The sequence below is a fragment of the Mus caroli genome, unplaced genomic scaffold, assembly GCF_978045245.1.
Source record: "Mus caroli unplaced genomic scaffold, Mus_caroli_1 scaffold_8, whole genome shotgun sequence".
In the NCBI taxonomy this organism is placed as follows: domain Eukaryota; kingdom Metazoa; phylum Chordata; class Mammalia; order Rodentia; family Muridae; genus Mus; species Mus caroli.
This window is the reverse complement of record NW_028227263.1, coordinates 44,132,246-44,155,128: the sequence shown is the minus strand read 5'-3', so window position 1 is coordinate 44,155,128 and position 22,883 is coordinate 44,132,246. Positions and strand designations below refer to the sequence as shown.

The 22,883-nt window shown below is 49.8% G+C and overlaps 2 protein-coding genes across 12 annotated transcripts in view; one reads left to right on the top strand and one right to left on the bottom strand.

Annotated features, from left to right (window-relative positions):
* Positions 1–10,397, top strand: part of Pgap2 (post-GPI attachment to proteins 2) — a 28,699-nt gene extending 18,302 nt beyond the window's left edge. For 5 of the 10 annotated variants that reach the window (XM_021167288.3, XM_029480159.2, XM_085841459.1 and 2 more), the window contains 4 exons: positions 7,919–8,171; positions 8,274–8,380; positions 8,947–9,055; positions 9,227–10,397. In XM_021167288.3, coding sequence (XP_021022947.1) covers positions 7,919–8,171; positions 8,274–8,380; positions 8,947–9,055; positions 9,227–9,357 — 600 coding nt within the window. In that variant the 3' untranslated portion in view covers positions 9,358–10,397. Of the gene's footprint in view, positions 1–3,092; positions 3,316–7,597; positions 7,695–7,918; positions 8,172–8,273; positions 8,381–8,946; positions 9,056–9,226 lie in introns of those variants that run through there. The other 5 variants (XM_085841461.1, XM_029480157.2, XM_085841463.1 and 2 more) reach the window with 5 other exon arrangements.
* A 582-nt stretch (positions 10,398–10,979) lies between these two features.
* On the bottom strand, positions 10,980–22,022 carry Rhog (ras homolog family member G). Of its 2 annotated transcripts, none has more exons than XM_021167255.3 (2): positions 21,931–22,022; positions 10,980–12,170 (listed from the first exon to the last, which is right to left on the bottom strand). In XM_021167255.3, exon 2 carries the CDS (start codon positions 12,099–12,101, stop codon positions 11,526–11,528), a length of 576 nt encoding a protein of 191 aa, XP_021022914.1. In that variant the 5' UTR covers positions 12,102–12,170; positions 21,931–22,022; the 3' UTR covers positions 10,980–11,525. The 2 variants fall into 2 exon arrangements, with proteins under 2 accessions (XP_021022914.1, XP_085697590.1); XM_085841464.1 differs by lacking the exon at positions 21,931–22,022 and adding an exon at positions 12,683–13,063.
* Positions 22,023–22,883: the final 861 nt, after the last annotated feature.

Genomic DNA, 22,883 nt, shown 5'->3' with positions numbered 1-22,883 from the left:
TATCAACAAAATAACTTTATGTTTGGAGGTCACCACAACATAGGGAACTATATTAAATGGTCACAGCTTTAGGAAGGTTGAGAACCAGTGAGTTAGGTGATCTAAGATCATTTCCTGCCTTAGGGCTTACTTCAGATAATGCATCATGTATTCTCATTACCTAACTTCTGTCTGTCCTGAAAATCCTTTGTAAGGTGTTTCCTCCTCTGGAACACCTTGCCTGGCCTCTTTGAGTCAGACGTAACCCCTTCTTATAAGTGCCTACTGTTCTTGGTGTTACTGCCTACATTTCTCTCATACCGTATCTGAATCTGTCTTCCTCACCATACTGGCGTCTCCATGAGAACAAACACTGCACTGAGTCAAAAAGAATTTGTTGAGTAAATACATATGATTCCCAGTCTAGTGCCTTGGGAAAGGCAGGTAGTCCAAACAAAAATATAAAGTTTTTACAGCTTATAAGTTAAACAGTACATTGTTTGCTCTGCCCTTCTGGCTGGCCCTGAGGGCTAACGGGACCCATGACCTCAGCATACCTGATACCCACTACCCACTCTTGGTATACTAGTTAGGGAACTAAAGCATAGGTTAGTTGCTGGCCTAGTGGCCCTGGGAATATTTCATCCCCATTCCCTGGGACTCTTTTGTTGGATACAATTTAAGCTTTTATTTATGCTTTGAGTTTCCTACCCAAAATATCCCAGAGGAAGGGCCAGCCCTAGGCATAAAGTAACTAACCCAGCCTAACACTCCCATCACTAATGACATCAGCTCTACTTATACATCCCAAGTAACAGGGAGCTTTACCCTTCAAGTAACCTGTTTAAGGAGGTTTAGTAACTAGCAATGAACACACTTTTTTTTTTTTTTTAAATAAGAAGCATAGATTTGGTTGGGGGTGGGGTTGAGACAGGGTCTCACTATATAGTTCTGGCTGACCTACAACTTGTTACATAAAGTAGAGTGGCCTCAAACTCATAGAGATCCACCTGCCTCAGCCTCCCACATGCTGGGATTAAAGACACACACTACTGTGCCCAGACAACATAGATTTTCTTTCTAGTCCCTGCCCTGGTCTTGGCTCTTCTGTGTCAGGCATGGAGTTGTGCTCTCCTCCTGGTTTTACATCAGGCCTGCATTGATGAGAAGACAGTAATAGAGGCACCTAAGTCCATCTGAGGAGTGTAGCTCTAATTTTTGCAGGCGAGCTTCCAGGATAGGGTCTATAAGCTCCTGACAACCTTAACTATGTCCTTGGACTGGATCCAGTTGTTAACTGTGTTGTCTTTGTTGTGCCATATCTGGATAGTTGGACTTCAGCTGGCTTGGGCAGTACAGGCACAAGCAATACTATTTATTCCTATTGCTGTCAGGCTGCTGTTGATGCAACCCAAGCTACCATTAACTATTTCTGTATGGATACAGGCTGGACACTGATAGCCCATATTCAGTCCTGTCTAGAACTCTTTTGAATCTGATTCTATCTTAGTTACTCTTTATGTGTGTATAAGCACATGCATTCACGCCTGCATTTGCCATGGTACATGTGTTTCGGTCAGAGGGCAGCTTTGTGGACTTGGTTTTCTCCTTCCGCCTTTCCATGGGTTCTGGGGATCTAATTCAGACCATTAGGGTGCATGACAGGGCCTTTTACCCTTCAGTCATCTCACTGGCCTCTTGACTCTCTTAATACAGGCTAGTCAGTTCTCTTAGTGGATCTAAGCACATACCCAGTCATGTGCAATAAAAAATGAGCCAGATCCCTTTTTTTCTTTCTCTTTTTCCCTTTCTAGAAGCCTTCTCGTCACTCCTAGCACAATATTTAGAAAGGTCTCCGCCCCCATGCCTGGCAAAGAAGCTTAGTGGGCTGACCTTAGTCACTATCACTTCTTACAGTTGCACAGTGTTCTGGGATTTATGAGGTGGCCTTGTTGATTTTGAGAAGGCTGTGTGCCTGGGCAGGCATGGAGAACTTGGCTTTGTGGGCGGAGGGCAGGCCCTGAGGACCTGGGGGTGGGACCCTCCGGTCCGGAGCAGTTTCAGTCTGACTGGAGTCCTCAGTCCCATCCGAGGATTCTGCAGCACCCAGTGTAAGTGTTTCTTGACCACCCTCCTTTCCCACCCCATTCCTGATGTGAAGCTAGTCTGGTGGACTGGGTTCTGCTTCCTCCTTCATGGGAGGAAGTATGGAATCCAAGGGAAGATTTGGTCCTAGAACTTTTACTCCAAAGCCAGATCTCTGCCTCCGCTTGCCCCAAAGAGAGCCCTGGATTAGCCATGGTGATCATGGCCATAGGGACTGTGGGGGGCCGGGGGGTTACTTTTCTGCCAGGAGGGAAGGAGTGGGAAAGACCAACTTCCTGGGGTGTTTAACCTGGATGGAGGCTTCCTGGGCTGGACTCAGTATACTGAGCTGAAGCTGAAGGGAGAAGGTTCTCAAGACCCTCATATTCTTCCAAGTTTTGAATTGGATCAGATAGTTCTCTCAGAGGGGACAGGAATGGCCATTTAGGCTCCACAGAATCACAGTGCTTGCTGACCTGTGGCTTGGCTCACTTAGAGCCTGGGGGTGGAATGGCTGGTAGTTCTTCTGAAATGGGTCCTAGGACCTTCTCATTGTTCCCAGTTGAACATGGGTGAGAAGGAGGAATGTGATCAGTCAGGGTCAGTGGGAGGTCTGAGCTAGTCTGAGCTAGAGGTCCTTAATTTAGAGCCTTAAGCTGCTAGATAACAAGAGACTTTAGTCCAGGCATTTGGTTCTGGTGTAGTTCTGAGCCTTTGTCTCTTCTTGTGTATGATGGGACGAATAACTTTTCCACTCCTGAACCTTCTCTTCGGTTTCCATGAGGATGGTGATTGTGAAGTGAAGTCCTCACAGTTCCAGTGTTCAGGCCCCTGGGGCCCTCTATTGTCTAGGTTCCTTAAAATGTGGAGCTAGAGTATCAGTGTGCCATGGTTCCTGAGAGCTGCCCCTGCCTGTCTCTGCCACTTCTGTCCCATCTCTCTTCATCTTCTTCTTCCTTTCTGACCTTCTTTCCATTTATGTTCTGGCTTTTCCTTGTGCCAGCTCTGGAAAAGGCTCTACTTCCCCAGGCTCAGGTATCCTACCAGGCCTCAAGTTGTGCCCTTTGCCTTGCTTGGACTACTCCTTACAGGATGTTCTCTGCGGCCTTGGACCCTGATGGGACCGTGTTCCGGCTCCGCTTCACAGCCTTTGTCTGGTGGGTCATCACTTTCCCCCTGTTTGGCTTCTTCTTCTGCATCATCTGGTCTCTGGTGTTCCACTTTGAGTACACGGTGGCCACTGACTGTGGGGTGAGTTCCAGCATCCCAGCACCCGGGGCAGGGGGCAGGTTCTGAGGTAGTGGCAAGGGAAGAATCAGCAAGTAGGCGAGAGGTCAGCAAAAGGAAAGTGACAAAGGGTTGGGGGTGAGGCATGTCAGGGTGAATGGAGAAATGAGAGGCAGGGACTCTAGGAGTAGAGTTGGAAGAGGATGACAGAAAATACAGAGGAGTTGGAGCAGAGTGTGGTGACGGTGAGGGAGTGGGGGAAGGGGAGGACCTGTGGCTGGGTAGGATTGGTCAGGAGAAGGAGGAAGATGCTGAAGAAAGACTAGATTAGAGGAATCAAGAGACTAAGGGTGTATAAGAGGCCAGGAGCCAGGATAAGTAACAAGTAGTTTTAGCTCAGATTAGGGAATCCCTAATCAGATCTCTATTCTGCAGTCTTCAGGCTTGGTTTCTCTACTGGCAGTCTTGGGCCCCACAACCTGTGCTCACTCAGGCTAGCTAGAAACCAGGATAGACTTCCTGCTTGCTAGATCTCTACTAGGTCCTTCCTGAGGGCTCAGGAGTACAAGCTGTATGTCAGAGGTATGGAGATGAATATTCAGTTGCTCTTAGCATCTAATTCACACAAGAGATGGTCCTTGGGTACAATTATAATATAGTGAATTGGAATTATTTGTTTGTTTGTTTGTTTATATGTGTGTCTGTGTCTATGTATGTGTACATAAGGGCAGGTACCATGGAAGCCAGAAGAAGGCATCAAATCCCCTGGAACTAGAGTAACAAGTAGTTGTGAGCTGCCTGACGTAGATGCTGAGAACCTAACTGGTGTCTTTTGGCATCTTGTTGACCCTGAATTGGGATTCTTATTGTAATACGGGAACTGTAGGGCTCAGAGGAGACATTTAACCTAGTTTAGACACTGAAGATAACTTTCCTGAAGGAGGGAACTTTGTTGCTGGACTGTGCGGAGGTGAGGGCGGATCATTGTGAGTGCCAGGCTAACAACTGTGGAAAGATTTTAGGCAGTAAGAGACGTGATCAGGTTTGTGCCTTAGAAGTTCTAGCTTCTGGCTGGAAAAACGATAGGGATCAAGAAGAGGGAGACCAAGCTTAGTGGTGGTGGCTCACTCCTTTAATCCCAGTACTTAGGAGGGAGAGACAGGTGGATCTTTGTGAGTTCAAGGCCAGCCTGGTCTATTTTTTTTTTTAAAAGATCTATTTATTTATTACATGTAAGTACACTGTAGCTGTCTTCAGACACACCAGAAGAGGGAGTCAGATCTTGTTACAGATGGTTGTGAGCCACCATGTGGTTGCTGGGATTTGAACTAAGAACCTTTGGAAGAGCAGTCGGGTGCTCTTACCTGCTGAGCCATCTCACCAGCCCCATAGCCTGGTCTATTGAGTGAGTTTTAGGATAGCCAGGACTATACAGAGAGAGAAAAAAGAAAAAGAAAAAAGAAAACAACAAAGCATAGGTGGTAGTGGGGAGGGGGGGTTGCTGGAGAGATGACTCAGTGGTTAAGAGCACTGACTGCTCTTCCAGTGGTCCTGAGTTCAATTCCCAGCAACTACATGGTGGCTCCTAACCATCTGTAATGGGATCTGATGCCCTCTTCTGGTGTGTCTGAAGATAGCCACAGTGTACTCACAGACATACAATAAATAAATTAAAAAAAAAAAAAAAAAAAAGGAATCAGGATAGAATGGAAATGCCAGTTCAGTGGCTCATGCTGCAGGAGACCACTGCTGAGACAGAGACTGTGCGGACACAGACTAGAGAGTGGCGCCCAGAGGAGGGGCAAATAGGATCATCAGGAGCTGGAGGTTTTGTCAGGTTGGTAAGGGATGGAGAACAAGAAGGTAGATAAGCCTTCTATAATGAGCATGTGTGTGTCTGTTGGGGGTAGAGCTTTTGCCTGAGGCCAGAAGATTTATTCTTTCATTCAGTAAACCGATAGAGTTCATGAGAGAGAGAGAGAGAGAGAGAGAGAGAGAGAGAGAGAGAGAGAGAGAGAGAGAATGAGTGTGTGTGTGTGTACTCTCCAGAGGATAACCTTAGGATACCATACCATATCTCAGGAGCCATCACTTCGCTTTTTGAGACAGTTTCATTTGGCTATGATGGCTGGTCAGTGGACCCTGAGGATCCACTCCTCCTCAGCACTGGCACTCTTAAGTATATGCCATTGTGCCTGGCTTTTTTTAAACCTGGGACCTATGGCTCAAATTCAAGTTCTAATGCTTGTACAGCAAACATTTTACTGAGCTATCTTTCCAAACCCTGGTTAGGGGAATTTCTTGAAACTTTCCCTCTATGCATTTCTGATCTACTTCCCTATTTAGAATGAGGATCTTTGCCCATCGGTGCTTTTAGCGCTGGTTTTACAGGGATGTTTGGAGTGAACTGTGTATATCTGGTGTCTGATAGTTTCTGAGATCGTTACTGGCACAGTAAGTGAGTTAGGAAAGGAAGTGGGAATGATGATCGGCGTATATTTGCATCCTATGGATGAGGCAGTCTCTACTCTTAAAATCCTGCCTCATCTTTAATCTGAAAGAAGCGTGTGAAGACAGCCTGACAGTAGTAGCTCTCTCTTTCTCTCAGTCAGTAGCCTTCAGAAACTGGTCCTATTTCCTGCTAAATACCTGAGCTTGGGAAGTTGTCTTCAGGATGAATATTCCAGGAAAGCCCCTTTAAGCCCTCAGGGCATCAGAGAGGCTGTAAAGGCAGAAGAAGAGGTCGCACTCACTGTCCGGTGTGTTGCCTTTCCCTGTAAGTGGTCTTCTCAGACTCAGAAATCCCTTGGCTCACAGCCTTTTCTCGTGCTTTTCAAGGAAGCCATCACTCTTATACCTGCTGTGGGCCTGACACTGCAGATGGTCTGCACCCTGCAAAGCCAGGAATACTAGCACATGCTTTTAATCCTAGCACTCTCAGGTGAATTTGTGTGAGTTCAAGGCCAACTTGGTCTACACAGCAAGTACCAGGCCAGCTGGAGCATCATAGTGAGACTCTGTTTTAATTACTTTAACAAAGTTAAATAAATCCCATATAAGATAGATGACATTATAACCACATTGCCAGTGAGGACACTGGGGCTCCAGACCACCTTGCTGATAAAGGCAGAGGTGGGATGCAGATCCCACTTTGAGAGCAGCTTCTCTGAGTACTCTGCACTTGGCTGCCTCTGGCAGTGCTCTGGTGGCTGTGAAGTCCCTGGATGACCTGCCCCATTCCCTGGGAGCTCCCTCCAGCATTGCCCACTATCCCAGCAGTCCAGAGGCTCATTCAGCATCATTAGAAGAAAGGAGTGGAGTTTCCAAAACTATTTCTGAATACCTAAAGACTGGACATTTCAGACGTAGAGCAGAGTTGCTAAGTTGCTGGGCTCTCCAGTGTCCTGGCTGTTACGAGTGTAAAAGTGTCTGTAGAAAGCATGGGTAGTGGGTTGGCAGCTTCTGGTATTGGAATCTTTTACACAAGCAACTCTCACCTTCCAGGCCTGCATGGCACACAATTTTACAATGAGTTCATGTGTGTTAAGATTTGCAAAGCACTGTCATGCAAGAGGTCCTTGTCCTATCCCCTGGGTTTCCTAGCTCCATCTAAACCATTGTTCACTTGCCCCCATCATCATCTTGCCTGTCAAACAAATAACACGAGTCCTTCCAGCTCTGTGAATGTTACCTTCCTGTCTCTCATCAAGCCTAAGGACCACAGCTCCTCACAGAACGAGGAGTTCTAGGCACATGGAAAAGATGGGGAGAAGAGGCACACAGAGACAGGGTCATTTTCCTTTTTTCCTTTTGAGACAGGCTTCTTGGTAGCCCTGGCTGGCCTGGAACTCACAGAGGTCTGCCTGCCTTTGTCTCCGCTGAGATTAAAAGTGTGCACTACCACACCCAGCAGGGCTGTTTTCTTAGAAGATCTCAGGAGATCCCTTTCTTTTTCTTTCTTTTTCGTTTTTGTTCTGTTTTGGAGACAAGGTTTCTCTGTGTAGCCCTGGCAGTCCTGGAACTTGCTCTGTAGACCAAACTGGCCTTGACCTTGCTTGCCTCTGCATCCTGAGTGCTGGGATTAAAGGTGTGCAACACCACACTGCCTGGGTAGATCCCACTTCCTTAAACACAATTACATGATTAGCCTAGGGATTACCTGTAATTCCTGGCTCCCCTCTGGATCTCATAGCATCCTCTACACATTGGTGCACCTGCCTAGGGGAATGAGTGGAGCCGGAAGCAGTGAGAGGAACAGCTCAGCAAGACTTTCTTTGGAAAGTCCGGAAGGTCTGTGACTCATCCTGGTCTTTGGGACTCAAACCTGGAATCCTGGGATGCCCACAGAGTCTTCTTTATTCAGGCCCTGCCCCAGCAACCAACAGGAGAACCTGCCCAAACGTGTAGGTTCCAGTTTCAAGAAAAATGGAGATAGTCACCTCACCCTTGTCTAAATCCCAGACAGACCAGGGAATAAACATGTCAGTCCTAGAAGTGGAAGGCTTGGGAGGGCACCAGAAGGAGAACTTGAAAAAGAAAGGAGTGGCTTTGATGGATGGGTGAGAAGGCTGTCCTGGTGGGCCAGACTAGCAAAGGGGATGCTTAGACTCCCGGATTAACTCTCTAGGTGCCCAATTACCTGCCATCAGTGAGCTCCGCCATTGGTGGGGAGGTCCCCCAACGCTACGTGTGGCGTTTCTGCATTGGCCTGCACTCGGCACCCCGCTTCTTGACAGCCTTCGCCTATTGGAACCACTACCTCAGCTGTGCGTCCCCGTGTCCGGGTTACCGCCTTCTCTGCCGCATTAACTTCAGTCTCAATGTGGTGGAGAACCTCGCGCTGCTCGTGCTCACCTACGTCTCCTCCTCCGAGGACTTCAGTGGGTGCCTGGGCAGGGAGGGGTGAAGGGAACGGGAAGCGGGCGCAGCCCTCCATCCTGCCTAAGGGTGAGGGTGGTGTCTATCCTCCTCTCTCCCTCCAGCCATCCACGAGAATGCTTTCATTGTGTTTATCGCGGCATCCCTCGGTTACATGCTCCTCACCTGCATTCTCTGGCGGCTGACCAAGAAGCACACAGTAAGTCAGGAGGTACGGTCTACCCCTATTGGGCACTAGGAGGCCCAGAAGAAAAGGACATCTGACCTCAGGATGTGGGTAATAACGGGTGGCAAAGGACTTTCTAATAGGAACCCAGCAGAAGGATATGGGGCTTTGGGCCGAGGCTTGGAAAGTGGAGAATGCTTGACTCAACCGTCTGGGTAGTACTGGAGAATGCATAGAAGCTGGAAATGGGGCCAAAATCAAGGGTAGCAGCCACGCCCAGTGGGTTAGAAACACTGTCAGTGGACTGGTTTGTAATAACCTCAACCATATATGTGGCCTTTCTTTGCCCCACAGAACCTGAAAGTGTTGGGTTGGTGGGTGAACTTAAAGTGGGAAAGGCAAGGATAGCACTACTCCTGGGCTTTGTTGCCCCCCAGATCCTAATGCTCATCATTCTTGCTGCCCCTGCTGTAAACTACCCCTTCCATGATCATCTTGGCAACCAGTGGGGGTGTGGGTAGAATCCTAATCTTTAGGAACTGAGTCTAAGATGGAAGCCCACCAATATATACCCAACAAGCTGCAGAGTGACCAGATAGCCTATTCTCTAGGATCGCAAGTCCTACAGCTGGAAACAGCGGCTCTTCGTCATCAACTTCATCTCCTTCTTCTCGGCGCTGGCTGTCTACTTCCGGCACAACATGTATTGTGAGGCTGGAGGTGAGGCCAGGCTGGGATCTGTAAATAAGTGACTTCAGAGCAACGGTGTGGTTTTGGTAGTGGGCACTGGTCTTGGGCACTGGCTGTCACTTGGCTGGTAATGTGGTGATTTAAGAAGCCACTAGAGGGTAAAACAGGAGGTTCATCATGTTCCTTGTGTCCTCATAACAGTGTATACCATCTTTGCCATCCTGGAGTACACTGTTGTCCTAACCAACATGGCGTTCCACATGACAGCCTGGTGGGACTTCGGGAACAAAGAGCTGCTAATAACCTCTCAGCCTGAGGAAAAGAGATTCTAACCCCGTCTGTGATGCTGGAAAACAAGAAACCACTCTGGCCTTCCCTATCTCCACGTTCTCTCTGGGCCCTTCTCAGTCTGGGGACTGGGAGAGAAGAGCGGGAAGGGTATGACAGGGCTGACCCCAGCACTGCTGACCTCTCCCCACCACTCATGGGGATCTTCAAGAAGCATCACCATTCACTGAAAGGTCCCAAAAAACTGAGCTGGCAGGAAAGCTCCACCACTTGGTGCTAAAAAAAAAAAAAAAAAAAAAAAGGTCCTGAGGTTCACCAAGGTTAGGGTTCAGAGCAGTGGCTGCTACTTGAAGACCACAGCCATTTCTCTCTGGTCATTCATCTGACTGTTGTGTCTAGCAATCTACCGTGCACACCCAGAGTGTGTGCACCCAGGTGGTAGGTCCATAAATTTGCCCAGGTGTTCAAGATGTACCCTCTTCCTCCCCATCAGTTTCGTTGTGTTCCTGTGTGTGACTGGGGGTGCGCTCTACGATCTCTAAGGGCTTTGTTTCTTGAGGTGGAAGTAGTGCTGTGCTTTGTCTTCACAGAAAACTTGTCCCAGAAGAAGCATCAAGTGTAGGATATATTTTTCTTTCCCATCTAAAACCTCTAGCTTTTTGGAATTATGTCTGTAATCTCAGCATGTTGGAGGGTCCATGCCAACCTGGGCTTCATAATGAGACCTTGTCTCAAAAATGAAGATGCCAGGTATGGTGACACATGCCTTTAATCCCAACACAGCAGAGACAGTCAAATATCTGTTGAGTTCAAGCCAGCCTGGTCTACAGTTAGTTTCAGGCGAGCCAGGGCTATACAGTAAGACCCTGTTTTAGAAAAAAAAAAAAAAAAAAATTAAAGGACCCTAAAATCACAGGCTTATAAGACCTTTCCCTCCTTTGATCAGGAGGAAGGGGTCAGAGGTAGATTTCCCTACTCCAGAATGGGTTCCTTGGTTTTCCTTTATCCTCTCCTGTCCCAGGTCCCCAGCTTTTATTTGTATATTTTATTTCAAAGGACAATAAATGTTTTTCTTTTGCCAACAGTCTGAGGTAGGTATGTTACTCCTGGGGCTCAGTTCTGCGTGGGACCTGAGGTGAAGAATGGGCTCCAGAATGGAGGGGTTAAGTCTCCAGCAGCTCTGCGGTCTACAGTTACTTCACCTGCTATCTCCCTTACCCTTGCTGCCTAGGGTTTCCTAAGCCACACCTCAGCCTCCATTTGGGTGAACAGAAGTGGCTCAACCATCTCCAAAATGACAGCCTGGGAGCTGGTTATGACTAATCCTGTCAGTGAAAACCTCTCCCCTTGGAACTATTAAAGGGACAACTCAGATGTATGACTGAGTGCACCTGCCTTCAGGCTGGTTTCAAAACCCCTTTGGAGCCCTAGACCAGGAAGTCTTTCCCTCAAGCTTTGCATCCTAGTCCACTGGGGTATCTATGGCTGGTCTCAGAGCTTTGTTAGGGAAATTGAGGGGTTGTGGTGAAGAACCACAATGGAGCCTACTGTCTCTTGTCCCCTCTTAGAGGAAACAAAAGGTTCCCAGTCTCTGGGGAGCCCTAGCTCATGCCCACCCGCTAATGCCCAGCACATGGCCTGGCCAGCACATAGGGAGGAGCCAGGGCACTGGAGACAGGAGGTTTTATTGATGCTGGTGGGGGTAGGAAAGGCCCCCAGGAGCACGGGGCCTGAGTCAGTCAGCAGGCGCATAAGTCCTGGGCACATGGGGCAGGTTAGGGCACATTTTTCTTCTCAGGATTCTGTGGCTTCTCCTTTGGGGGAGGGAGAGAACATCTTGGAGAACCTAGTCCAAGAGCTAAGGCAGAGAGAGGTTAGAGCCCCTGTCTTAGGAGGCATCACAACAGGCAGCAACAACTTTGTGGAAAGCTGGATGAACTGGTCAGTAGCGGGAATGGAGGCGAGCACCGGGTTGGCCTCTTAGGTGAACCTGGCTTAGTTGAACTCATGGAATACTTGGTATTCCCAAGCAGAGTGGGGCGGGGCCCAAAGCCCCTTTCCCTGTGTACCTCCTTAAGGAATAAAAGGCATTCAGGGAGTTTCCAGGCAAGGGGTGCCAGAATTAGTCCTTAAGGCACAGCTGGGGGCAGACAAGGCGCCAAGGCACAATTGGTGGGGGGACAAGGGAGAGCCTCCAAGCTGAGTGCCAGGGTCACAAGAGGATGCAGGACCGCCCACGCTTTATCGGTGTTGGGTTAAGCACCGCCCGGACAGCCTCCGCAAACACCTCCTTGACGCCGTCTTGTTGCAGTGCTGAGCACTCGAGGTAGCGCACAGCATGGATCTGCTTGGCCAGTGCCTGGCCCTGCTGTGGGGTGATGGGCGCTTGACCCTGCTCCTTGAGGCGCCGTAGGGTATCAGGCTGGGCTCTCAGGTCCTTCTTGGTACCCACCAGGAGGATAGGCACGTCAGGGCAGTGGTGACAAACCTCTGGGTGCCATTTGTGCCTCACGTTCTCATAGGAGGGTGGACTGGCAATGGAGAAACAGATGACGAAGACGTTGGTCTGAGGGTAGGAAAGGGTGCGGAGGCGGTCATATTCTTCCTGGCCCGCAGTGTCCCACAGGTTTAGGTTCACGGTGCGCCCATCAACCGCACTCTGGGCGCTGTAATTGTCGAACACAGTGGGGATGTATTCCTTGGGGAAGGCGTTAGTTGTATAGCAGATGAGAAGGCACGTCTTGCCTACGGCCCCATCGCCCACTACCACACACTTGATGCTCTGCATTGTGTTGTAAAGTTACTATCGTGGAGGCAGTGCCTCCTCTCTCTTCTGGACCCCACAGGAAGTAGTGACCTGTGGAGAGATGAGAGGGACATTCATGATTTAGGAGACCTGTACCTACTGAGAAGAAAAGATGAAGACAAAAGAAAAACCACTTCTTGTTCAGTTATCCTGGTGTCATCCCTATCCCATCAAGACAAACATCAGAAAGAAGGGGAGAAGCTGGGCGTGGTGGTGCACACCTTTAATCCCAGCACTTGGGAGGCAGAAGCAGGCCTATCTCTGTGGGTTTGAGGACAGCCTGGTCTACAGAGAGAGTTCCAGGACAGCCAGAGCTGTTACACAGAGGAACCCTGTCTTGAACCCCCACCCCAAATAAACATTGAAACAAGGAGAAGTACTGAGCAAGATGTTGCAAATCTATGGGCTCTGGTACCAGCCTAAGGTCGAATCCCTGTTTCTAGCAATGACAGTGGAAAAACTACTTCAAACCTTAGTATTTTTACCTGCGAAATGGACATAATACCTAAGCATGTACTTATGTTATGGATTAGTCATTACTTTTAAAGCACCGAGGATAGTACCTGGTCAACTTTTGTTCTTCCTCAGTACAGGGATCTGTTAGATCATTAATGAACTACTTATGGACTCCTCTCATTAGTCTCTCAGTATTTGTTCCAAAGCCTCGAAAGTCAAAGTCAATATGCATGATGGCACCAGGGCAACTCATTGCTGGGAAGCAGAAATGATGGAACTTTGGTGCTGTGAGGCTTCAATGGACCCAACCTCTAGCACTGGTTCTCTCCCAGACCGCAGCTTCTTCTCGGACCAGCTGGGAGGGAAATGGTACAACTGGATGAGGTTACTTCTCACTCCCACCAACAGGATTCCCATCTGCTGTGAACGAGTGTGTGTTCAAGCTCAGGATAGTCAGCAGTCATCCCTCAGAGTGGGTAGCAGATGTACATAAGGCCCTCCAGGGTAGCAGAGCTGCAAGACCACAGACCTAATTCTACTGCAGCTCTCGGACTCACTGCAGCCAAGCACTGGGCACTTATCTGTCTGGGCCTCAGTTTCTCTTTTCAGGAAATGAAGTAGAAAGTCTATGACAGGGTTGGAGAGATGGCTCAGCAGTTAAGAGCAGGTACTGCCTTGCAGAACACCTGAGTTCAATTCCCAGCCCCGACCCTCTCTGAGCAGCTCCATAACTGCCTGTCACTCCAGCTCCAGAGAAGCCTATTGACACTTGTATGAAAAAACATACAGACAGACACAAATACACATAATTAAAAAATAAATCTTAAGAAATCTACAACAAGGGCACTAAGTGAATGAAGTAAAACAAGCTGGACGGGGTAAGTTTACCAGTAATCCCAGCATTCAGGCAGCAGAGGCAGGATTATGCAAGCTTTGGACCAACCTGGTCTACCTAGTGAGTTCTAGGCCTATCAGAGATACATAATAAAAACCTGCCTCGAAACAAAGAAGACTTAGGCCTACAGAGGAAAAGATTCATAGTTCATATGTGAAATCTAAATTTAAATATATTTTAAATATGTATGTATGTGTGTGTGTGTGAGAGAGAGAGAGAGAGAGAGAAGCAGAAGGGGAACTACTTGGGAAGAGGAAGGACAATGTGTAGAGAGGAGGGGTGAGGAGAGGGGAATGGGGGTGACTGTGTGTATAAAATATGCACACATAGGAAAACTTCAGAATGAAATCTATTTTCTTGTATCCTAACATGGATCATTAGTTGTGTCCATTGTATTATTTGGGTCCTGGCATTTCACAGCAGAATTCCTGGGCCTGAAATCTTCAGGTACATTCAGAAGCAGATGAAGTGGCACCCTCAAATCCAGCAATGGGCTGCACAGACAGGAAGGCAAGGAGGGAATGTTAGCCAGCAGTCACAGGCCCAAGAGACCAAAAGTGCAACAGGCTCTCTAGGGAGGTGGTTATCAACCAGCAATCAGTAAGTCAGCCCTCACAGGAGTGGGGAGGGAGAGTAGCTTCCAGGCTGGCAAGGGAAGAGGGGCCCTGACACCGGAAAAGGATTATGAATGACTTAGTGTCCAAAACACGGTGTGGCATATGATCAAGAGCACCAGATATCTGAATCTGACCCAGTGAGCTCACTGCTGACCTAGATCCTCAATAAAACACCCTAACCCTAACTGTTAAAAGCAATCTAACCTCACACAGCTATTTAGAGTATGGGAATCAGGACACAAACTTAGCTTCTGTGATCCAAAGTCCCAAGTTTTTTTCATTGTATCTGATGGCTCCCAGATAACTGTGGAGCCTTGAACAAATTAGTCATTTCCTTTACGTCAGCCTCAGTTTCTTCATCTACAGCAACAGCCATAACACTCGCCTTCCTGGCCTCATGAGGATACAGAATGAGGGTGCATTCTACTTTGTAAACTATCTTGTGCCACGTACATTGGCAGCGACAAGAGCAAAGCCTTCCATCCCTATAGTCAATAAGCATGACATATGCGCATGTGTGAGTAGGATCTAGTTGCTCCCTACTTACTCCCAGTTCAAACTTTCCCCCTTTCCCAATACAACTATTCTCTTTTCCCCTTTATTTTATTATCTTTTTGTTGTTGTTAGCATTAGTGAGAATTGAACCTAGAGCTTCACACATGCTGGGCAAGTACTCTGTCTTGACGTGCTACCTCCAGCTGTATGGCAAGTCTTTTCCCTCAAATTCTCTGGCTGAAGTGGGTCAGATAAGCTTCCTTTAACTACTTAAAACTCATGCCTGGATTCTCACTTTGTCATTCAAATGTGAGGGGTTTTAGAATCATACAGACCTGGATTTAAACTTTTTCCCACCACTTATCAATTGTGTGTCCCTGGACTTAGAATGAATTGCCTCGTTAATCTTCATTTTCCTTATCTCTCAATTGTGGCTACAGCAGTACTCTCTCATGGGGTTGCTATAAAGCTTAAATGCATTAATATACAGTATTGCATGATATAGGTACTTAGTATGAGTTCCCAGCTCCCTTGCTCCAAAAGGGTCTACAATGGTGTTTGTAAAGCAAGTCTCTGTCATTCTCCTCTTCTTATCCCTCCTCCTCCTCCTTTTTCAAGACAGCTTCATTGTGTAGCCCTAGCTAGCAGGGAGTTTGTAGACCAGGCTGGCCTTGAACTCTGAGATCCACTTGCCTCTGCCTCCCAAATGCTGGGATTGAAGGTGGGCACCACACCTGTCAAGTCCTAATCATTCTTGTCTCTCAGAGTTTATGCTTGTTTTCCTTTCTGTTGTTATTCCCTTCCCCGTTTCAAATCTTCCCGATTCTTCTGGGCCTAGGCTACGTCTCACCACTCCATAAGGCTCCATAGCATCGTTACCTCTTTTAACTCTGCTTTGGCTGTGGATCTCCTTCTCTGTACATAAGTGGTAGATGCCCCCTTAAATAGCAGGCTGGGTTTCTGTCTCCTCAACCACATAAAAGCTGTGAGTGTAGGGCTAGACACACAGGAGTGCACTGCCACTGCCTTCTGATCTGTTGGGAAAGCACTTATGAGGAGTAGGACGGACCCCTCTCAAGCCTGCCCCAACCAACAATATTACAATGCTGAGTCTTAGTGGAGAATAATGATAACCAAAAAAAATCTTGTGAATTAGCTTGAAATGGCTCTAGAAGGGTTAGTGTGGGAAGAGAGCTCATGGGGCAGGAGGGTGGAACCTGTCAGGGTGAGAGTCTGGTCCCTGAAGTTCAGCTTGCATCCAGTGGGCCCTGGCGTTGGGGTGTGTCCTAGGCAGGTCCAGAAGAGGGAGGAAAAGGAAGTACTGATGTTTGCTTGATTGCCTGATCTCTGTGGCAGTTAGAGCAGGGGAAGTGTCCCAACTGAGAGTGGGGGAGGGGAGGCATGGGCTCTAAAAGATGGGTAAGTGTACTCCTGTAGCCTGCACAAGGAAGGCTCTTAGTATTTTGCAACCCTCCCTACTGAGAATGCACATCCCAGTCCTTACCTCTGCAAAGTGACCTGCATAAGTCTCTACCCCAACACACAAGCAATACCAAACAGGGCCAAGCCCTGCTGCAGCTACTCCAAGAATGTTTCTGTACCAGCTGGGTGGTGGTGGTGCATGCCTTTAAACCAAGCACTTGGGAAGTGGAGGCAGGCGGAACTCTTGAGTTTGAAGCCAGCCTGGTCTACAGAGTGAGTTCCAGGACAGCCAGGGCTACACAGAAAAATTCTGCCTTGGAACACCCAAGGTGTGTGTATGTCCCAATCCAAGTCACAAGTGACTTCACTGATCCACAGCTGTCTATTTCATGTGGAAGCTGGTCAGATCTTATCTCTCGTTCTTAGACTGGGAAAAGTCCTGCCCGGTTTCTGACTCCCTAGCTGACTGAGTACAGCACATGTGGCTGTCAGTAAAAAACAAAACAAAACAACCATGAGCTTAATCTGCTCCTCTGTACATACAAGAGCTCACCCCCATGAATGCTGTGTGCCCTTCAGATTCTTCCCTGGGCTCAGTTCTGTCCCCACCTTCTCCAGCCTATCACAGCTCCCCGCTTCCACCTTTCCCAGTAGTGACTACTCTGTTCATTGTGCTGGACTCCTTCCTACTGGCTGATCTGTGGAGAGGCAAGCCTGTTTATGTGTAGAAGCCCAGCACAGGGCTGAACAAGAGTTGCAGAGTGACATACACCCCCTCCACTCCTCACCCCCAATCAATCCTGACATTGAGACCTCGAACAAGGAAAGCCTCTATGCCCAAGAGACACTGGAGAGAGGTAGCCAACTTCTTCCTCACTCAGAGAAACAGAAAGTTAGGGTAACGCACACACAAACTAGATTGCTCTGTTCTCCACTAAAAGAGGGAGAAGTCAAGCAGTGGTCACTCAGAGGGGCCGGAGAAAGTGGGAAGAAAAAGTAGAAGATAAGCCGAGGATTGGACTAGACCTTTGACCAAAAGGTCTTCGCTGAAGACCTTTGACCAAAGACAGTCAGGCCAGGAACAGGGCAGTGAAAGTCTGTTTGTTTGTTTGTTTGTTTGTAGGTAAAACAAGGAGGCTCACACTGGGGCTGCAGCTGGCTGCAGCTGGGCTAGGAGGAGGAAGCTGGGGGAGACATGAGGTCAGTGTGGGACTGGGACCAGGCCAAGGGCTGAGGCTCTTTCTACCCCTTCTCAGCAGCAGCAGGGAAGAGCCCAAGAGAGCCTAGTTCTCAGCCTTAAAAGAAAAGAAAAAAAAAAAAAAAAAAAAAAAGGCTTGAGCCAGGTGTAGTGGCACATGCCTTTAATGCCAGCACTCAGGAGACAGAGGCACTACACTCAAAAGTTCGAGGCCAGCCTGGTCTACAGAGTGAGTTCCAGGACAGCCAGAGTTATACAGAGAAACACTGTCTGAAAAAGGAAAAGAGAGAGAGAGAGAGAGAGAGAGAGAGAGAGAGAGAGAGAGAGAGAGAGAGAGAGAGGAGAGAGAGAGAGAGAGAGAGAGAGCGCAAGCCAGCCCACACTGAAGGACTCTTCCCTTTTGGTCCTTTCCACCTCTGGGTTCCAGCACAGAGGATTTTAGACTATAGTAGGTAGGGTAAGAGGAGAGACCTGATGCTACTTTCTAGGGATTGACTGCAGAGGAGGAAGAAACAGGGCAATTGGAGCTGAGGACACAGAGAGTTGAGACAGCTTCACTATGTGTGTCTCATGCTCATCTCAACACCCAGGGTGTTCCACAAAGGGTGAGCCCCAGAGACAGGACAGCTCCAGCTTGGGGAGCCAAGCCGCCCCTCCCCCACCCAGCCACACAGAGGAAGGCTCACACACTGGCTTATTTCTCCCTGCCTAGCAGCAGCTCAGCAATCTCTGGGCCCCGTGAAGTGGCACTTCCCTTGCTTTTGCTCACTTCACAGGAGGCTGGGAGTGCCAACCTTGCAATCCTGTCCTCCAACTTAAAAACAGAGAAACCCAGGGCTTCCCAGTCCTCTAAGTGTGCCACCCAAGGTCTGAGGGGGTTTCCACAAGGGAAAAAAACATCAGGGAGGAAACACTACATCTATTTTCCACTGTCGGTGGGCACAGAGCTGGGACAGAGGGCAAAGTGTACTCATCCTGGAGTCCCGAGACAAGATCCCAGCATTACTGCCCTTTTATCTGTGCACCTACAGCAGTCTTTGTACTTTGTGTAAAGAGCGACAGTTCCAACCTGGACAGATCAGGCTGGGGAGACAGGAACGCTGGGTCTGAGGCACTGAAACTATAAGCCAGTTTTTTTCCGAGACTATGTCACCCTGGCTGGCCTGAAACTTATATGTAGACCAGGTGGGCTTCTGCCTCCCAGGCACTGGGATTAAAGGTGTGCACCGCCAGGCCTGGCTTGCAACTTAATGTTGAAATAGAGTCAAGAGATAACTAAGTTGACCAGAGTGATACAAAGACTTAGTTGCAAATTTAGCTTCAGGATCGGATCTCCTAACCTCTGGCCTGATGTTTGTCTCACAAAGCAGACAAGGTGAAGACCTCTATTCTGACCTTTGACTTCAAGATGGCCCTAGCATGGCTGTTTCTTTTAAGAAATGGGCTAGAGGGCTAGAGAGATGGTTTAGTAGGAGTAGGAACACGTGTTCTTGCAGAGGACCTGGATTCCGTTCCCAGCACTGACAGGGTGGCTCACAGGTCCACAGAGTTCAGTTCCAGGGGATCTGACACCCTCTGTGGGCACCCAGCATGGATGTGGTACACATATATAGGCAAAACACCCATATATTTTACACACACACACACACACACACAAAGGGAAAGAGTGGGAGAGGGAGCAATCTAAAGAAAGAAATGGGCCAAAGGAGGCCGAAATCTGTCTGCATCCTTTTGCTTTTACAGTCTCCAGCCTCCCAGCCCCAGCCCTGCCCGGGGCATCTTGTACTACTCAGGGTTTAGCGTTAACAGTGTGCTGCTGGACAGCCAGCCAAGGAGCTCCTCCTTTGGTCTTTAGCTCCTAGGGACATGCCCTCCCCCCCCCCCCCTGTGTGAAATGAGGACAAAAGAGGAAGCTGGACCCTGGACAGGAAAACCAGTCTGATCTGGGGAGGTGGCCCAGGCTTTGTCTTTGGTTTCCCTTCGAAGGTCCTCTCACAGACCCCTACAAACCTCACCTCTAATGGACCAACACTATATGCGAAGGGAAGAGGTTTTTCAGACTGTGCCCAGGCACCCTTCTTTACTCCCTGTTCTCCAGCTACTATCACCCAGTATCTTCACAGCTGCCCATATAACCACAGCCTCTCCTATCTTCCTGCTCATAACCCCTCATGAGCTACCATCATCTGCCTTAGCATCTCCCCTGAAGCGAAGACACTCCATAGCCCAGATTGCTAAGCAGGATGTGTAGCACCGTCACCCTGCCATTTCTTCTCATATTACCTTAACCATCCACTACAGCTTCCTGGGCACCCCCACCCACCCACGGCATTTTCCCATTTAGATCCCTCCCACCCTGGTCACACTCTTCTTGCCATTAGCTCAAATTTCCAATGGGGCCAGACCTTGCCTAAGAGAAAACCCCTGTTACTGCCACCATTATCTTTGCTCTCAGAGCCCTGTGGGTTGCTTAGTTAGACCGAATACTAAATTAAGTACTGGTTTGTCAAGTGAGGAGTCAGGGCTCCTGAGGATTTTTATTGAGCTGTGATGCCGAGAAAATGTGCTGTGTGCACATCCTTTCCCGAGTGGGGATTTGATACAGATCCCTTGGATTTCCTCCGTGAGGCCAAACCTCTGTACCTCCCAGAAATGAGAGTAGGAAAGACAGGTGGAGAAGGGCAGGCCTAGAGGAAGAAACAATTGATGGGAGAGGGACAACTGTGAGGTGGTAAGAGGATAGGAAAGGGAAGGAGCCTAGCTCTTAAATTTAGCTGTGCTCAACGATTCCCCAAATGTGACATTTGCTCTCCTTCACTTCTTTTTATTCTCATGGAATGAAGTTAATACAGAAGAGCAGAGAAGGCAGACACAAACAGAGTCTGAGCATGTATTCTGAATGCTGAGAGACAGGGGTTCTAGGATGGAGACAAGCACTTATGGGGCCAGGACAGACTACGTTAGACTGTGGAGAAGCCCCTCAGAGAGCGGGAATAGAGAGCACAGCTCGGTAAGAAGAGAACATCAAGGATGCTTAAAGACAGGAGGGTCAGCACAACTCCCAGTCAAGGCTCTGATACATACCAGAAAATGTAGATACCCAACCTCTGCAGTTCCCACCAAGCACCAGGGACAAAGGACAAACACCTTGCCTCACATCCCCTTCCTGATCAAAATTTAAAAACCAGTAGAGACTTAAGTTAAACTCATAGCAGTTTTCCCTCTCAGAATCTTGCCCCCTTCCTTTTCCTAGCAGGCCAAATGGCCCAACCTACTCTCCCCACTGGTTGAAACCAGTAAGTGCTAGGAGACAGGAACCTTAAAGCTAGTCCCCGTCCCCCTGCCACCACCACCACCACACACACACTCCTAGGCTGCCTTCCTAAGAATCAGGGTAGTTTGATTTCCCATGGACTTTCTCACTAATCTTATTCTTGTGTCACCCAACCCTGACTGCTACAGACTGCTTCCCCTTGCCTAACCACAGTGTCACCCACCGCAGGTTCCCTTCATTCTGCCGGCTTCTGCTCTGGGCCTTCTCAAGGCTGAGGGCAGTTATTTTGTCTCTAAGAGATAAAGAACACCAGAACTTGCATGTTCACGCGCGTGTGCACATGTTTTCAGCCCTTTAATCATCTCCATCATCGGGAGGCTGCAGCCAGCATCTCTAAGTTAAAGAGGTTTGAAAAAGGCTCTCAAACTCAGCAAGTTTAAAGCAGTTTCTGACACCAAAGCTAGATTACAGACCAAGGGAAGGAGACAGACTGAGGGCGGCAGGGAAGATAGAAACAAAATGGGGAAATATGTGTGTGGTAGTCAGAGGCTGAACAACAGGCAGGGCAGGGTAAATGCGAGATCAGGGCCTGGGTACATTTATGTGGTTGGGGAAAGAGCCGGAAGGAGGCGAATGTGGTCGACCCTATGGCGAATGTGGAAGACAGTATGCGGAGTTCAGGTGAGGGAGAAGACGTTAAGAGCTCATTCCCGAAAGCCAGTACTCCAGCTGCCTCTCAAAGTCATGGAAGTTGTCAGCGACTATCGGTATAGTGGCCCTTTCCTTCCTCAGTTTATCCTCAAAATAAACAAGGCCAGATTGAGTCTGATAGACACAACAGACGTGTTCACTAAATACCCGCTGTTGTATGGGACAGGAATAAAGAGGTTGGCTCAGAAAAATTCAGAGAGGGAATGGGGATTCCCCCAGCGAGTCCTCCGCAGCAACAGTGTAGCAGCTATGGACTGGCTCCGACCTTCCCGGGTGAGACTTCAGAGGCCTCAGACACCACCCCCCCACCCCCAACCCTAGCCTCACAAATGTCACAACTGCAGAGCAGAGAGCGCGCCTTCTGCAGCCCAGAGGCCCTTTCCTTTCACACACTACTGAACAGCCCCACAACTTCTGAGGGCACCCCACCGCAGAGTCCCAGCCACACAGCTCAGCGCTTTCCCACTTCCGAGCCTCTCACGGTTCGGATCTCAGGGGTCCCTCGCGGGCAGCAGGAGCTCGCGCTGTCCCTCGGATCCCACCCTCAACCCGGCCACCAGCGATCGGGTCGCGGTGGCCGCTGTCCCCGCCCGGCCTGCTGCGCCCGCCCAACTTGCAGTGATCGAAAACCTCCCGCCCTCGACCTCCCTCCTGCAAACTTCCCGGCTCCCGGGTACCCAGTCCCGGCCAGCTGAACTCCTCTTCCCAGGACCCCTGCCCGACGGGCTCGACCCGGGCCTCACCTGGTGCCCTCCCCGCGGCGGGGGAGCTGGGGGCGGCGGCGGCGGCTCTGGGCTCAAGAAGGAAGTGAGAGCTGGAGGCCGGAGGAAGTGGGGGGGTGGGGGCCGGGCGGCGGGGCCGGGGCGGGGCGCGGGGGCGGGCCGGCCGGGGCGGGGCGGACCAGGAAGTCGGAGGCCTCCCCCACCCTCCAGCCCGGGGTCTTCTGCAAGCTTTGCCTTCCGCACAGTCCCGCACACCCTGCTTCCCTCTACTCTTCGCCCCGTGAGCCTTGAGACCCCTTGAGTCTGGCCTCTCAAGGTCAGGTCTCCCCGCTTTCACTTGGCATCTCCCCCTCACCCCCCAGCAGGGGCCCTAAGCTAGGCGCTGGGCATTTGTTCTCTTCCTAGTATCTCACTCCCCGCCCCGGGTCCTCCACGGGAAGGCTGAGAAATGCCTTCCGCTCAGCCCGGGAATCTAGAAGTAGCCGCGGCTGGCTAGGGGTTAGCTGGAATGGGTCAGGCTGGGGCAGTCCCCACCCCTGCCCTGAGCCTTGGGAGAGTGCTGGGTGGTGGTGATTCAGCAGTGGGAAGGTCCCAGACCCCTGGGGAGGGTGGGGAGACAGGGGTGGGGGGAGGGCAGCTGCCGTCAGCACCCCGGGAAAAGCCGTGATCAGCAGAGATGCAGGCGGAGCCGCGCGGGCCCCCAAAACAGGATGTCGTGTCGTGGTTCCGCACCTCGCAGCTCCGCGGGGCCCTGGGGAGGGGGCGGGGCGTGGGAAGACGAGGGGCTCTTCTTGTTCCCTGATCTCGCCCTGGCGCGCGGCTGCTTGGAGCGGTAGGACCGCACCCAGGCCTGAGGTCCGGCTTGGGCCCTGGAGACCGGCGAGTGGACGGCCTCGTGGGCGCCCTCTGGTGCTTCTAACCCAGGCCTTGGGCGCAGTTTTCCTGGAGAATCCACATTCTTGATTCTTTTAACA

What these genes read in the sequence shown, in the direction of transcription:
- Rhog (XM_021167255.3), bottom strand. Translation starts at nt 12,101, where the DNA reads ATGCAGAGCATCAAGTGTGTGGTAGTGGGCGATGGGGCCGTAGGCAAG.